The sequence below is a fragment of the Archocentrus centrarchus genome, chromosome 5, assembly GCF_007364275.1.
Source record: "Archocentrus centrarchus isolate MPI-CPG fArcCen1 chromosome 5, fArcCen1, whole genome shotgun sequence".
Classification (NCBI taxonomy): Eukaryota; Metazoa; Chordata; class Actinopteri; order Cichliformes; family Cichlidae; genus Archocentrus; species Archocentrus centrarchus.
This window is the reverse complement of record NC_044350.1, coordinates 5,775,630-5,790,407: the sequence shown is the minus strand read 5'-3', so window position 1 is coordinate 5,790,407 and position 14,778 is coordinate 5,775,630. Positions and strand designations below refer to the sequence as shown.

The 14,778-nt window shown below is 39.8% G+C and overlaps 1 protein-coding gene across 2 annotated transcripts; it reads right to left on the bottom strand.

Annotated features, from left to right (window-relative positions):
- Positions 1 to 1,289: 1,289 nt before the first annotated feature.
- LOC115780962 (uncharacterized) lies at positions 1,290 to 10,171 on the bottom strand. 2 transcript variants are annotated; one of them, XM_030730430.1, is made up of 8 exons: positions 10,012 to 10,167; positions 9,162 to 9,195; positions 7,729 to 7,805; positions 6,470 to 6,575; positions 5,378 to 6,361; positions 4,544 to 4,696; positions 3,662 to 3,754; positions 1,291 to 2,379 (listed from the first exon to the last, which is right to left on the bottom strand). In XM_030730430.1, exons 5-8 carry the CDS (start codon positions 6,359 to 6,361, stop codon positions 2,059 to 2,061), a joined length of 1,551 nt encoding a protein of 516 aa, XP_030586290.1. In that variant the 5' UTR covers positions 6,470 to 6,575; positions 7,729 to 7,805; positions 9,162 to 9,195; positions 10,012 to 10,167; the 3' UTR covers positions 1,291 to 2,058. The 2 variants fall into 2 exon arrangements, with proteins under 2 accessions (XP_030586289.1, XP_030586290.1); XM_030730429.1 differs by lacking the exon at positions 6,470 to 6,575 and having other exon boundaries at positions 1,290 to 2,379; positions 10,012 to 10,171.
- Positions 10,172 to 14,778: the final 4,607 nt, after the last annotated feature.

Sequence of the window (14,778 nt, the reverse complement as noted above, 5' to 3'; positions counted from 1 at the left end):
GATGGAGTGATGCCTCATTTGTAGTTTGTCATATGGCTAATAAAGGAGCAGTTGTAGATGGCTCAGCTAGCAAAGCAATGCAGAAACAGAATTATGCTTTCTTAACGAGCAAAGCTGTTAAGGTCCCTCTTGTCCTCCAGGTGCTGACCCACCTTTCTCTCTTTCTCCTGCTTCTCTACCTTTTCCTGTGCTGTGTTTCCCAAAGCAATCCAGTGGGCCAGACTGACACACCTGCTTTTGAAATGTATCCCAAGAAGACTAAAAAGTGTGACGCCTCTGAATTTACTTAAAGTAATGAATGTAAACCCTGTCCCCGACCTCCAGTATGGAAAGAATCTGTAACCCCCCCCCCCCTTTTTTTTTAACTTAAAGGCCATCTCACCCACTTACCAAAAGCTCAAAGACCTGATACAAACTCATTTGACTTGCAGCCATAAACGGGAGGTTTACTGGATGCTCTGCTCTGCTGGATCACTGCTGGATCACTGAAAGGGGGAAGGCCACATTAACCTTCTGCCACTGCCTGAAAGAAAATGAGTATTGTACTTAGGTTCACCAACTGACCAGAAACATGCAGAAACATGCCCCCAGTGTTGCTTGGTAACTGCTGGATGTTTAAATAGGCTCACCCTACACTCTTAACCCAAATTAGTTGAGTTTACTAGAAAATCGCGTGGAAACTCGTTGCCTTAAACCATTCTAGTTTTTACACAAAGATGAAACTAAATATGTTTAGTAGTCTTTACTAAAATTGATTACCTCATATAAATTTCTTCCCATTTATGTGAGCTAATCAATTTTAGTAAATACTACTAAACATGTTTGATACATTGTACTAAGGTTCTAAGTTAACACAACTAAACATGTTTAGTAGTCTTAACTAAAATTGATTACCTCATATAAATTTCTTCCTATTTATGTGAGCTAATCAATTTTAGTAAATACTACTGAACATGTTTGATACATTGCACTAAGGTTCTAAGTTAACACAACTAAACATGTTTAGTTTCATCTTTGTGTAAAAACTAGAATGGTTTAAGGCAACGAGTTTCCACGCGATTTTCTAGTAAACTCAACTAATTTGGATTAAGAGTGAAAATTACTTTTAAGCTAAACTGTAAAGCAAATAAGCAATTTAACATTTAAAGCTATTTATATTTTGTTAATATAATTAATAACATTTCCTCTTACCCTCTTCCTATTACCCTTTTTATGTTCAAGTTGTATTGAATGTAACACTAAATTGTAAAGAGAATAAATCAAATACATTTCAACATTCCAATATTTTATTTTTTGCAGAATACTTACGCAAAAGACAATTTTAACTGTAGTTTGTCATGTTTTTCAGAAGTATAAAAAAGTATCAAAACAGTAGCCATTCAAAAAAAAGTTTGCCATACAAAAGGCAAGTAAAAATAGGCATATGTGCTTGAACTCAATTCTAACATGTTTAGAGAAGGAATACAAATGCAGCAGCATTCAACAAAAATATTTGCATCCTTTTGAAAAAACTGGACACCTTAAAATAGGACACAATCTCCAACTTGGAAAATGAACAGATCAACTATGTTTAAGGGAAGATTTTGCATGTTTTATGTAAATGTACAGTCTGTGTTGTTAGTAAATGTAATCAACTGAAGCAATAAATTCCTGTGCTGCTATTGACTGAAAAAACCTGTAAAATAAGCAGTAATGTTGCTGTTGAGGAAGAATTACATTATTTTGAATTTACTGCTTCAAATGACTACATTTACCATCAACACAAACTGGACGTTTACATGAAAAGTGCTGAATTTTCCTTTAACTGTATCAACTAAATATTACTATGGAGCCCTGAGCATACACTTCTAAATCCTGTTTTTTAGAGTACAAGTGGCTGGACACTGATGTCTCTTATAACACTGTAAGCTGAACATTACAAACTTTCTTAAGAAATAAAAGTTGTGGCAGTACTGCTGCACTGAACTGCATTAGATAAGAGCAACTTTATCAACTCCATCTGCATTGAGTATATTTTCAACCCCCTGACTGTTCACTGACAACACACAAGACATTTCGTTACATCGCAAGCTGGTTTTTCAATGTTTGTAACTTTGGTTTTAGTTCAACGTGGCCCAGCTCAAGAAATACCTGTTGGATGAACTGGAACGTGAACTTCATAGAAATGGGGTAACTGAGATGCATTGCATATGCAAGTCCAAAGAGAAGACACATAGCTTTTGGCAGGTCTTGAATGTTGTCCATCACCACTTCTCCCTCAATGACAATTTTTAGTGAGGCTGGACTGAGATGCAGGGAGGATGAGGGCACAGCACCTTCAGGTTCAACAAGGAGGATCCCAATGTCAATGTTGCGGAAAGAGTCATCATCATCTGAGTCCTTTATAAATGACAAGAGCACAACAGTGATATTTCAGTGACCATCAATAATTGATAAAAAAAAATAACTTCCACAATCAAATTGAAATTTCTGTCATATCTGTTTTATCATGCTATGCAGCCCTAGTTTCCTAGTGTAAATGTTGAATGAGTTGGAGCTCCACAAAAGAACATCTATCCAGCATCTTCATGTGCTAGTGCTAAGTGGAACAATACCTTATCCTTTGAATTGTTTAAAACTATGCTCACAAGTTTTCTTCAATCACTGGAACTGCCATCTGTTTTCCCACGCCTGTCTGTCTATGCCCAAATCCTGACATGAACCCAACACAGCATAGCATAAGATATAAATTAAGATATATATATAAAAAAAAAAAAAAAAAAACTATCCCTTTAAAGTGGGTTGCATGAGGTGCTTACAGATGGTCAGCATACTTACCTACAGTAGATGGTGGTCAGCCTTTCCCCACTTTGGAGAAGCAGCAGGTGGATCAGTGTAGGTAGATAAGCAATGTACTGCTGCAACTTGTATTTTTAGATAAGTCAAAAAATTTATATCAGTTTTAGTGGACGCATACTATTTTCAGCATCTCAAACTGCTGTCCAACGGACCTATCTGACTAGAAAATTAAGTTACAGCACTCTCTTCATGCCAACCAAATGCCATAGGAAAAATTAGTAATTTTACCTCACAGAACACAAGAGTTGTTAGTCTAGCATGTCCTTGATCCTTAAATGTGTGCTACTGTGTGATTTTAGTGAATCCAAACCAATCAAATAATAACACAATCGAACAGACTGAGGCAGCAGTAGAAGAGCCGTTCCTCTGTTCAGCAAAGTAAACAGATTTTGTCTATGAAGTTTGGCAGGAGAAATCTATATACAACTTATATAAAAGTAATTTTATGTCAGAAGTCTGACTGACAGTAAGGTAATGCAGTGAAAATATTCTGTGTATAGTGTACATTTCACTGATCTAGATTTTTTAGGTGGCTAAAATAATGTTGTTATAAACACTGATCACAGCAGTATATTGCTTAGTTTCCTACACCAGTACCTCTGCTGCTTCTCCAAACCGGGGCCGTGTCAAATGGCACTTAATTCAAGTAATACACTGACTTTGGATAAATAGGTCATACAACACAGCTGCAAAACATTATTGCAAAGTAAATATTAAAGAATTTAAAGTATTTCAAAGACCCATGAGAACCGTGTATAAGAGTGAAAATTCAAGATTGAGTTGTTATTGTTCCTTTAGGTAGTCTTTAAGTAAAATTACTTACAAAGGCTGGTTTGTAGAAGTCTGTGGGGTTGTCACCAAGGATAACAGGAAGTCCTCTGAGCACCAGTGTTCGAATATCAGTTGGCTCTGCAGTCTTTTGGGCAGTAAAATGACAAAAATAAGCAAGTAACTAAGCACAATTGATTGTATCAAAAAATATAAAGTCCCCACATCTTCTTAAGCATCGTTATTACGAATGTACAATATATCGGCATTAACATCGGTATCAGCCAATATTAGTCATTTGTTAACATGTGAGTATTGGTCCGATAAACAAAACTGGGCCAATATTAACAACCCATATCTATTTCCATCTTCTTGTCATTTGATTCCGGACGGGCAGGGGAGGAGGTTGGTCATGTGGTATTTGTTTGGTCATGTGACAGCAATGCAGCGCAAGATTGTGAGGAGTTCATCTGAAGCAGAGAATCAATGTCAGCTGTGGGATTGTTTTGTTTTTTCCAAGGTGTCGAAAGGGTAGTGAAATATATATATTGTATACATTATCAGTTATCTGCCATAACAGCAATATTAATATCGGGTATCGATATCATCCCACATTTTAATATCAGTGCATCCCTAATGGTAATCAAGGACTTTTGAAGGCACATTCCCTAAAATTTAAGAAATACATGGCTCATGGTTAATTAACCCACTGAGACAGTAACACCCTTAACACTGAGAAGAACTAGCAGGTTTTACTGAAGTTCTCTGAAAGTTTAAGTGAAGTTCAGAAACTCAGCCTTGTTTTTCCATCCCTAAATTCAAAATCTTTTAATCATTTCAACAATCTATGTGAAGCATGAAAATAAATACAGTTGGACTTAAAGCCAAGTCATTACATGAGCTGTTGCACACAATGCAAGTGATTAATAGGACCAACCTTTGTTTGTTGGGAAAGCTGTGTCAACATTTGGCCAATGTTCCCTCTCTTGGATCGAAAAATCTCGATAAGACGAGGACTGTGCCGATCAATGCTCTCATAGAATTCCTGTTTGAGATTCTTGCCAACAATCCTGTTGAACTCCATGCATACCTGCAAAATACAGAAAATGCTCCAATATTACATCTTTACAGCTAATAACTGAAGGTGGAAGCACCAGAGTGAGGACAGCAATAAAAATTGCACAGGTGTGGACATGGTCAGCTGTAAAACACAAAGCCCCCTTCAACTCACTCACTTAACACTTTAAATTTGGGGATATTTCAGTTATTCTAGTCAAACTTCTTTAACAAAAACTTTGTACCGCACACAACACAGGAGTTGCTTTTCTACTGCCCTGATTGTTTGTAGTATTGTGTTACTTTTGTGTAGCAGACCATTGCTACATATAAACAGACTATTAATATTTTGTGTCAAATTATATATTTTTGTTGGCAAGTAACCTTTTAATAAGCAGGATAGCGTACCGTGAATAGGGAATTAATAGATGATAAACCTCTTCAGAATAATCTGAAATCAGAGTTCTGCATCAGGGTGTTGATTTCACAATAACGACCAACTCAATATACAATATTCCTTACCAAAAAAAGATAAAGGCAGCTGTAGATAGCAACTACCATGTCCTGCATGGTAAAATTACTTTTTTTTTTGCTGACAGTGGGAATGGCTAACAGATAAATATTTTTAGGTTTTATAAAGGCAGTTTCCTAAGAGAAACACAGACACATATTTAAAAAAAAAAGTTCTCATTATTTTATTCATGAATGAACTAACCTGATCTTCTGTGAAAAGAGCAGGCCAACGTTCCACCATCTCACATACGGCAGGTTCTGACTCCACCACCTCTTTTCTTCTCAATGCAAACGTCAGATCCATCTTCTCTTTTACAAGCTGTCCATTTGGTGTTCTCTTCTGCATTTCATTAACCAAGTCTTTGCGGGCACCCTCAAGGGCTACCTGATTAAATCCGTCTGGAAAGTTGGGTAAGAAGTTGATCTCGCCTTTCTTTGCCTTCTTGATGTTCTTGTTGGCTGGTTCTCCTTCAGTTGAATGCCCTCCTCGTTTCCCTGCATTTACTGCTACATCAAGGCACCCTGATCTTCTGCGCTTTGTTCTGTAATTAGCCATTTTAAATTTTAGACTATTTTTCCAGCCGCTACAGCGACTGGTTGAGCCTCGCTCCTGGAGAGAGGGGTGCTTGCTTATGAGGGCTTGTGCAACACTTTCGAACTGAGCATTATTTGGGTATGCTGTGTAACTATACATGCTCTCTGCCAATCTTTCAAGAATCTCATGTTTCAGCTCTTTTGTTACTTTCAGGTGCGTACCATCACGAAGAAACTGAAGATCTGCTTGCCTAAGTCTATATGCTACATCAACAGAAAAATCTGGGATATCAAAACAATCTGGCCACTGTTTCTGTCGCTCCTGCGAGGATGTAGAGAGGATCTCTGTATCTGCTACACTGGGTGTGCCACTCAAAATTTCTTCAGATGTTGAGACAGATACCAACTCAAGTAGAGGGATGACCTTGACTGTTGGTTTTTCAGGAAGATCTTCGATATCTGTCAGATTGCACACTTCATAATTGAATTCAGGATCTTGGTACTGGAGACTGAAGTTGAAATTAAGTCCCAGTGATTCTTTAAGCTTGCCTATCAAATCCTCCACTGTAGTAGGTCTTGTATTCAGAACAACCTTTCTTATATCTGTCTCTGTGAAAATTACTCTCAAGGTCATCTTCTGGTGTGCTGCCATCTTGGAAATAAAAAAAATAGCTTATTAGAAATATATACACAAAGACATAGATATTCAGTTTAACATATGGCTTATCAAAAAAGATACAAAATTACCAATTAGGCTTACATTTAGACTCTATCCAGAGCAATGCTAGTACTGACAACACTTGTGGTTTCTCAACACAGAATATAGCGAGTGAGTGTCACTGCTGAATTTTCTCCAAATCTGTATGCTGACAGAGGGAAAACATCATTCAGCTCTTTTAGTTCCACCACACACAAAGAGGGATTTGCGCTGCCACAGAGTTCAAATGATCTGAAATGTTCATGGTACCATGCCGTCATTGTATTGCACACAAACAAGATCTCTGTGTTTATTGCCACAATCTGCTTGATCTGTTTGAAATTTGGGAGGCCTGAACATGAACCGACAGAGAGTATCATATCAGCACAATATCTAATTCCATCTACAGAGACTGATGATGCAACCAGAACCTTTGTAAGCTGGGGTACTCTCTTGCAGAAAACTTGTTGGACATTCTCGGGGAAAGATGTGATCAGTGCTGTGGTAACTTTGTCCAGCTCAACTGAGGGCTTGAAAAACGAACTTGTGTCCAAACAGTAAGCCATCATTTTCTGATGCTTTACAGCCAGTGTAAGTGCCACATGTCTGAAGTTGTGTGCATTACGAATGACCCGCTTGAAGAATTTATGTTTTCCCTCGAAACGCATTGTCCAGACATCTGACAGTGGGCCAAATGCCTTAATCATCTCAGGATAATGCTCAATGAAGTGGTGTTTTGGACGCAATTTGAAATTTGGGAATGTAGTTTGCAACAGTTCTCTGTGTTCTGACACTTTGCAGTCAAAGAAATGTATAGACTCTTCAGTGTGCCTTGTTGCTACAGCCAATTCAACAATATCTTTAAGGAGCATCAGAACGTTCCAGGCATCGTCCCCTTCAGGCACTTTATGGCCAATGAGAAGTGGGAGCAACCTGATTAGAGCCCAGTTCTCATGGCCATTTCCACCTATGGTCCCTTTGGTAGAGAAGCCTTGGGCAATAGGCTGAGGCTGGTCAGTTTTGTCATGAAAAGCATATGCAAAAGATTTGATAGCATGGTTCAGTGTTTCTAATGTGAAATATTTCTTAGAAATCAGTTCTGAAATGCAGAGTGATAACTCAACAGGAACAACCCCTTCAAAAAGGTCGTGTAGGATGTCAGGGGGATAGCCACGAGCAACATGAAAGTGCTCCAGACTGTCAGTTAGTACACATCGTCCCTTTACACCATACTGTTTTGCCAAAGTGGGATCCTGCTGTACCTCCTGTACCTGTTTGTTGTGAATGTCTGCAGTTCGGGGTTCAAAAGAGCCCGAGCTTACCTCCTTGTCTTGGATCTCACTCCTCGTTGCCATGCAGAACCTGCAGAACTTGTCCACTCCAAAGCTCTCAAAGAATCCTGCAAAAGAATGAGCAGCCAAGTTATCAGCAGCCACATACAACACTGTGCCTTTGACACATGCTCCCAACTTCTCAACATATAGGCCATCTTGCTCCAAAGAAACCAGATCCTGGATCAGAGGATGAAGAAATTTAGCATAGCCATATTCTTTTACATCAGAGGCTTTACATAAAAGAGCAAGTTGAATGGACTGGAGTGTGGACCTATATTTTGATGGCACATTGGCAAGCACCCAATACACTGCACTCATTTTATGTTTCTTCTTAGATGTCCCTAATGGATTGGACACTTCAAAATCATCTGTGTAAAGTCCAACAGCGATTCTGAATTCCTCGCTGTTAAGGAGGCCATTTCCTTTACAGTACAAACCATCTCTGTATGTACTGTACTCATGTGGCACATGTTTTTGTACTGGAAGAGCTTTATCTAAAATGTCTGCCCTGTTCAACATTTTCTGTAACATGGCATTTATAGGAACATATACAGCACTAGATTTCTTTTCCCTGGCAATAAAGTACTCAACTGGCATAACCACATCAAAGTTTTTGTTTACATATGCTGCTCTCCTTTTAGAGGTTGATAAGGAGCCACCCTTGCCACAATACTTTAGTATGATATTGCTCTCTGAGGCAGCCCTGACTACCTGTTTCACAGTTGAATCATCTACATCTGTGTGTAGCTTCAAAATGTCCTTGACTGAATTGTGCAGCAGTGGTTGGGACAGTTCACTTAAATGTAGGAGCTGTTGTATAACTTCATCGATAGAACTTTGTGGAATGTGGAGGATGGTTTGCATCTTTAAAAAAAGAGCAGCTAGGTTGTGCTCCAACTGTTTCCCAAGATCATGATGCTCTTCATTGCTGGACTCTTCGCTGCCTTCTAAATCAACAGTGTTGTTTGGGGGCCCATGTTCCTCTTCTGCCACTTCATTGGTTTCACTACCAGACACTATTTCTGGTTTGAACATCTTCCAATTGCCTGTTCTGTGCTGTTTACTTCTGTGTGCATTGAATGTGGAGTACACAGTAGTATGAAAGTTACACCCATTATATGGACAGTGGACTCTGTGATTAACTTTTAAATGTGTACTCCGCAAGTGAGTGATAAAAACTGCCTCTGTGCAAGCAGCAGAAAAATCACAGGACTGACAGTGAAAGGTCAGTGTTTCACACAGTTGTGCATCTTGGTCTTTCTGGTGAATTTTGGATAAGTGGACCCTAAGTGCACTGATGGACTTAAATGTGCATAAACACTCTTGGTGTAAGCAAGGAAATGGTACAGTTCTGGTGTAGCTTCCATGTTTTAGCCTGTAATGTTTTAAGAGGTAACCCCTTTTCTCTGATGTAAACTCACAGTATTTGCACTTCCACTGCATCTTCACACGGACCTGTAAGAACAAAAAATAATAAAAATTTTAGCACACTTGTCCACAACCATGTCATCAGTGATCAAGGAAATATGGTACTTTGAAATACTGTCTCCCTTTGAAATTTCTGTTCTCAGCCTGAAAATTTTGTTTTCCCATTTCACATTAGAGTTAAAATATTGCCAAATGAGTTAGGCTTACCCTTCTGTCTGCAGACAATTGACAGGTTTAATAACGTTTCTAACTTGTTGTCAGTTCTGTATTTTAAGAGTCTGGAGATCAGAGGTGGAGAAGAAGAACTGGCGATAACCTCAGCTTCAGCTCTTTAGTCATACAAGATTTCAACCTTTGTGTCCGACCATTACATTTCAGTACATACGAAACCGTATAGAAAAAAAACGTGGACTAGGTTAACACAAGCACATGCTGTTACGAACGATGTGAAACGCTAAGCTAACGATAGCATTTAGCTGTCTTGACACTACTGGAGCGGCTTTTTCGATTAAAAAAAATTACCCTCAGAGACAGGATACACTCGGCTTAAACTTGGTGTAATAAAGGTTTATTTCAGCAAAGTACATCTCTCCTAAAGTAACTGTCCGTTATAAACTGAGACTCGTCAGTATGCTAACACTAAGCCAATGCTAACATTCGCGCTCGCCACTCCACTCGCGATATTTAACTTCGATTCCAAAACCCCTCACTTTACCAAAGTGTCGATAATGGTGGCGGTAGGCTGTAACTATAATTTTCAGTTATATCTGCACATGGAACTCAGCTATCTTTTAAGCAAAGAAATAGCTAGAATTATTTAAAATAGTTATTCTTCACACTTACCAGTCAGGAGTCGTTGAACTTGCCACGGTGCATGTTGCAGCAGGACTGAGTTTGAATATGCCCCGCCCCTTCACTTCAAAAACATAATATCTTTAGTAATCTCTGCTTAACAAGTTCATTACACTCTATATTTGTGTAGAAAAGTACAGTTAACTAATTTGATTTAGTAATGGGACAACATTTTTACCAAACACGAAAGAATAAGTAATGATTACTAAAACGTTTAATTACAATTAATATCTGGGTTAAGAGTGTATGGATTTAAAAGGTGAGGATATGCCGTTGTTGTGTTTCTGCAGCCCAAATATGTAGGTGCTGTGTTTGGTTTTAATAAACTAAATCGACTGAGAGAGACAGAATTAATGATAATGAGAAAAGAAAAAAAAAAGAAAAATATGAGAATTGATAATCACCCGTGGGATCCACGTGTTGACAGAGCCTGGCAGGCGATGATCTCACATACAGTATGCTGCCTGTTTCACAACTTGCAGATTTCCTCTGATTCGCTTTTCCATTACTGTTAAAATGCATTGCACACTGCAGAACAGAAGCACGCTGGCCACAGTATGTTAGACCCGCTTAGAAACTGAGCCTCAAATGAGATGCCTGTGATCAGGAGGAAACAGTTGGGACTAATTTGATACAATGGGGGAGTGGTCTGAATCTCACTGTCCTTTATTGGCGTGGTAAAAAAAAAGACAGACACACTTTGGAGTTCACTGCTGGGACGTCTGGCAGTTCTTTCATCCACGGTGCAGGCTGTGTGGCTCGGCGCTCTGCCCGATACCCTCCGTCCTCTCTCCTCTGCTGCTTACGCTCGTGTCTCCGCTCCTGAACAGGTAAGGTATCTGTCAAAGTTATTGTGCCACTCAGTAGTGTGCGATCTTTGCGCTATTCGGTGTGTATCCTGCCCGCACGCTGAGACGCTCAGAAAATCCACTGCCTTTCCTTTACCGTGCATTTGCGCAGTTACCGTGTAACGGTACAGGAGACGGTATGCTTTCATATATCGCTTTTAAATATATTTTTTTTTTTTGTAAAGAAAGTTAACAGCCGAGAGTATATTCCGTGGTTCCCTGCGCATTCCAGAGGGGGTGCAGCGCACTGTTATAATGCGAGATTTCAGCAGAACGCCTTGTGAAGACAGGTTTCTACAGAAAAATTGGGCACTAGTGATGCTCACGAGGAGTGGATGTGTGTGCGCGGGTTTGGTGGCAGAGACAGACGTAAAGCGCGCTTTCCTCCCTTTAAATTCCAGTGCTGTTTAGATCTGCAGGTTCAAGCGCAAAAGGCACCTGCAGCGACTCCAATCCGCGGCTTTCTCAGAGAAATGTTTTCTTCACTAAAAACGGTCATCGCGATTGAAGAGAACCCAACTGTATATTAAGATCATTGGAAATCTTACTTGAAAATTAGTTTTTGGTTATCAGCTTGTTAATGAATGCTTTCGAAGCCTAACCTTACACACATAATATAATAGTTACAAAATAGTGCGCACAATCTTATTTCATTCAGTCAGTATGTGTGCCTCCTGCAGTGCCCTCACGTTGAAAGAGCTGTACCCAATATTTACACCAACTCTATCTAGAACAATTCATGCTGGCTGTTGTGCTGTTATACAAGGTTTTTGAAAGCCCCCCCCTACACACACACACACACACACACACGCACACTCATTCACCCCTCTCCTCCCCAGGAAGGTACTAGAGCATAATAAAAATGCCATTAGCCATTTTCATTCAAATGCAGTCCTTCCAAATTGTATTCAGTTATCACACTCCTTTGTCACTTAGTCCAGTGAAAATGATGATTAATAAGCCACTTTGCGGCTTAATTTCTAAGCAGTGACTTAATGAACCTGCCACGTTCATGTAGCCCCCACGGTTGCTCTCAGGAGGGTCATCAGGAGAATACATATGGCCCCTTCATGTCCTCATCACCACATAATGACAGAGGCAGGCACAGTTTGGCCACTGGGCTATCTTCATTCAAAACACTGAGGTGACAATGCAGTACATTTAAAAAAAAAGTCACATCAGTATAGTTTCATTCTGTTCTTTATTCTATTCACTTGCCATGAATTCAGGGTAGTCTGCAAGAAATAAAGGTCAGTGCTGGCAAAATATACAGATATGCAATGTTTTCCATTTTTTCCAGGTATGTTTGTGGGAAATCCAAACAAGATTTACTCAACAGGTTTGAACACAGTAACAAATTGTGTGGAAATATCAATTTAGGTTTTAATAATGCAGTGTTACATGAAAAGTGCAGCTCTCAATGGGCCTAATCAGAGATTAGATCATATTTTTCAGTGTTGCACTGCATTTATTTGGAGGGGGAAAGAAAGGCATCTTGTACACACCATGGCGCTGTCTCACATTTCAAAGTATAAACCTTGTTTTTTTGGGGTTATCACCTCGTGTTGCCTGGGCTCTCTGGGTTTTTGCTCAACAGCAGCAGTATGAAGAGGTAGGCACTGCCGGCTGAAGGCTAATCTTCACAGGGGTGATAGAGATAACAGTGATGTATGGAGCGGATGGGGTGGTTTAACACCCAGAGCTGACTGTTGTCTAGCAGGGTCAGGTCTGTGCTGCTGGAGTACTACCTCAGCCAGCTCCTCTCATGCCTGGGATTTGGCAGTCTTAATAGCTGCAGGTGGATGCAAGCAGAGGCGGCTTCGGTATTCACAGCCTGCAGATGCCTTGATGAATGCTGTGCTGCTGCTCAGGCATCTGTCAGTCGCTTCTGCTCTCCAAGTAAACTGCTTCCTTGGCCACAAGCCAGACGGGGAGCCGGCGCATACTGTGACATGGTTATGTTGAGTTTTCCTATTGAATTTCCCACTAAAGGTGATGGCTTATTCCTAAAGGAGAAACTACACTTTGAAACAACCACAACTCTGTTTGTTGAGAGCGAAGTAACTACGTGACCACCTTGTAAATATAGAATTTATGATCTTGCATGTATATGGAATGCTTCAGCACAGCGCGAGCATTTAAATTCCTTCTGGCAAGGCCAGTGGTTATTGAATATCATGATATTAAAGCTGCGCTGATCAATATTTTTATATCAAATGTTTGTAAAATAACTAACTGGGATATGAAAATGTTTCTTATTGGAAGAAACGAGGAAAATAAGCAGCCAACATTTCATCCCCTGCAGCTCTGCAGAATGTTGTAGTCATGCACTTTAATAGGTAAAATGAACTATTAGCAAAGATTCTGTTTCACTGCTGTGAACCAAATGAAAGCGCTTGTTAGCATGTGAATATTTCTCTTGCAGAAGTTGGTGGAAACCAAAAAAGGAGCTAGAGGAGAGCAGCTCATAACCGTGAATGATTCTAACACGAATGCCGTAATGTCTCTGTAATGCTAACTGCTGGATTAGCAGTTTTTAGCTTGCAGGTTAGCTGGATTGAGATCCATGTCAGGAGGTGATGGAATGTACATGTTGCTTTTACTTTGGCCTCCAACTGGTAAAAATCCAGTATGTTGAAACAACCAAATCTACATTTATAGCTCCCTGAGTTGGTTTTTCGAGGCAGCGCTGGATTATTTTTGTGTTACACTATAACTAGGAGGACACAGACAAATTTGGATTATATCTGCGGGAGGGGCCACGAGCTGTTTCTTCATTAAAAGTAACCTTTGGGTCAAGATGTCGCTGGTAATAAAAAGAAACAAAAAATGCCTGACACAATATTGTCTTTTAATTTGATTGTTGCCAGTTTAAAGCGAATCCAGAGAGGATTATTACAGTGCGATTATTGATTGGCTAGTGTCGGTCAGGAGTGGATTGTGCTAGGTGTGCAGCTAATGAATCATTTCAACCAGTTTAATGGGACTGAATTAAAACGTCAGAAGCAAGCAGTGAACAGGCAAGGCATTTAATAATGGAGAAGGGAAATGAGCTGGTCAGTCAGAGGACCAGATAGTTTAAAATTCAATGTGCTCCTCTTTTCTTTTCTTTTTTTCCCCCTTTTCATATGTCTAATTTTAGTTCTTGCAGACAATAATGTGTTCTAAAGCTGAAATATATAAGAGTCAAGTCCAACTTTTAAGTTGCTTTCAGGAAGCATTTTATCCATTCATCTATTTTCTTAACCAATTCAGGGACTGAAATAGACTTAGTGTTTCTGATCCTCAACCACAGCAGTCAGAAGAGATTCAGAGACGAGGAGGAGGACTTGTGGCTGGAGCTGTAGGAGGCCGGCTAAGCAGGACAGAGTGATGACCTTCACTCTCTGATAGAATCTGACAGAAGCTTGATGGAGCCGGCGCAGCTAGAATCGTGTTGAATTATTCCTGACATAAACCTGCAGGAAGCCTTAAAGCCACTGAGGTGCGTTGCATGTTGTAGTATTAGAATTAATGAAAGAAACCCCACCAACAGCTGTCCAAACAATCCTGCCTTCAGTTGCTCGATACCAAAGCACTAGTTTTCTAACTGTTGAGCCCAGAAGCTGCAGGATGCTGCTAACCTGTGTTGTGCCAGAGCATCACAGTAAAGTGTTCTCACCTTTGGTTTGATTTGTTTTGATTTGTAGTTTGCTTTTCTCAGCAGAATCGTTACCTTTGTGTGATCTGCCTTTGTGCAATGCTCCTTGGCAGAAGAAGCGTGGTTTATGAATAAATCAGAGCCCTGACTTTCACTGCTTTGACGGATAGTGGATGAAATTACCGTGCACTGTATGGATGTACCATACAGAACCGAGAGCTACTTTCATCTTTTGCATCCTCTCGTGATAAAAATAGTCCAAAATTCAGG

Bases quoted from the DNA above. Each gene is read 5' to 3' on its own strand.
- LOC115780962 (XM_030730429.1), bottom strand. From the start codon at position 7,761: ATGGCAACGAGGAGTGAGATCCAAGACAAGGAG. The intron at 6,362-7,728 runs GTAAGCTCGGGC...TTTATTTCCAAG, and splicing joins GTGAGATCCAAGACAAGGAG to ATGGCAGCACACCAGAAGAT. The intron at 4,697-5,377 runs GTTAGTTCATTC...TGTATTTTGCAG, and splicing joins CTCTTTTCACAGAAGATCAG to GTATGCATGGAGTTCAACAG.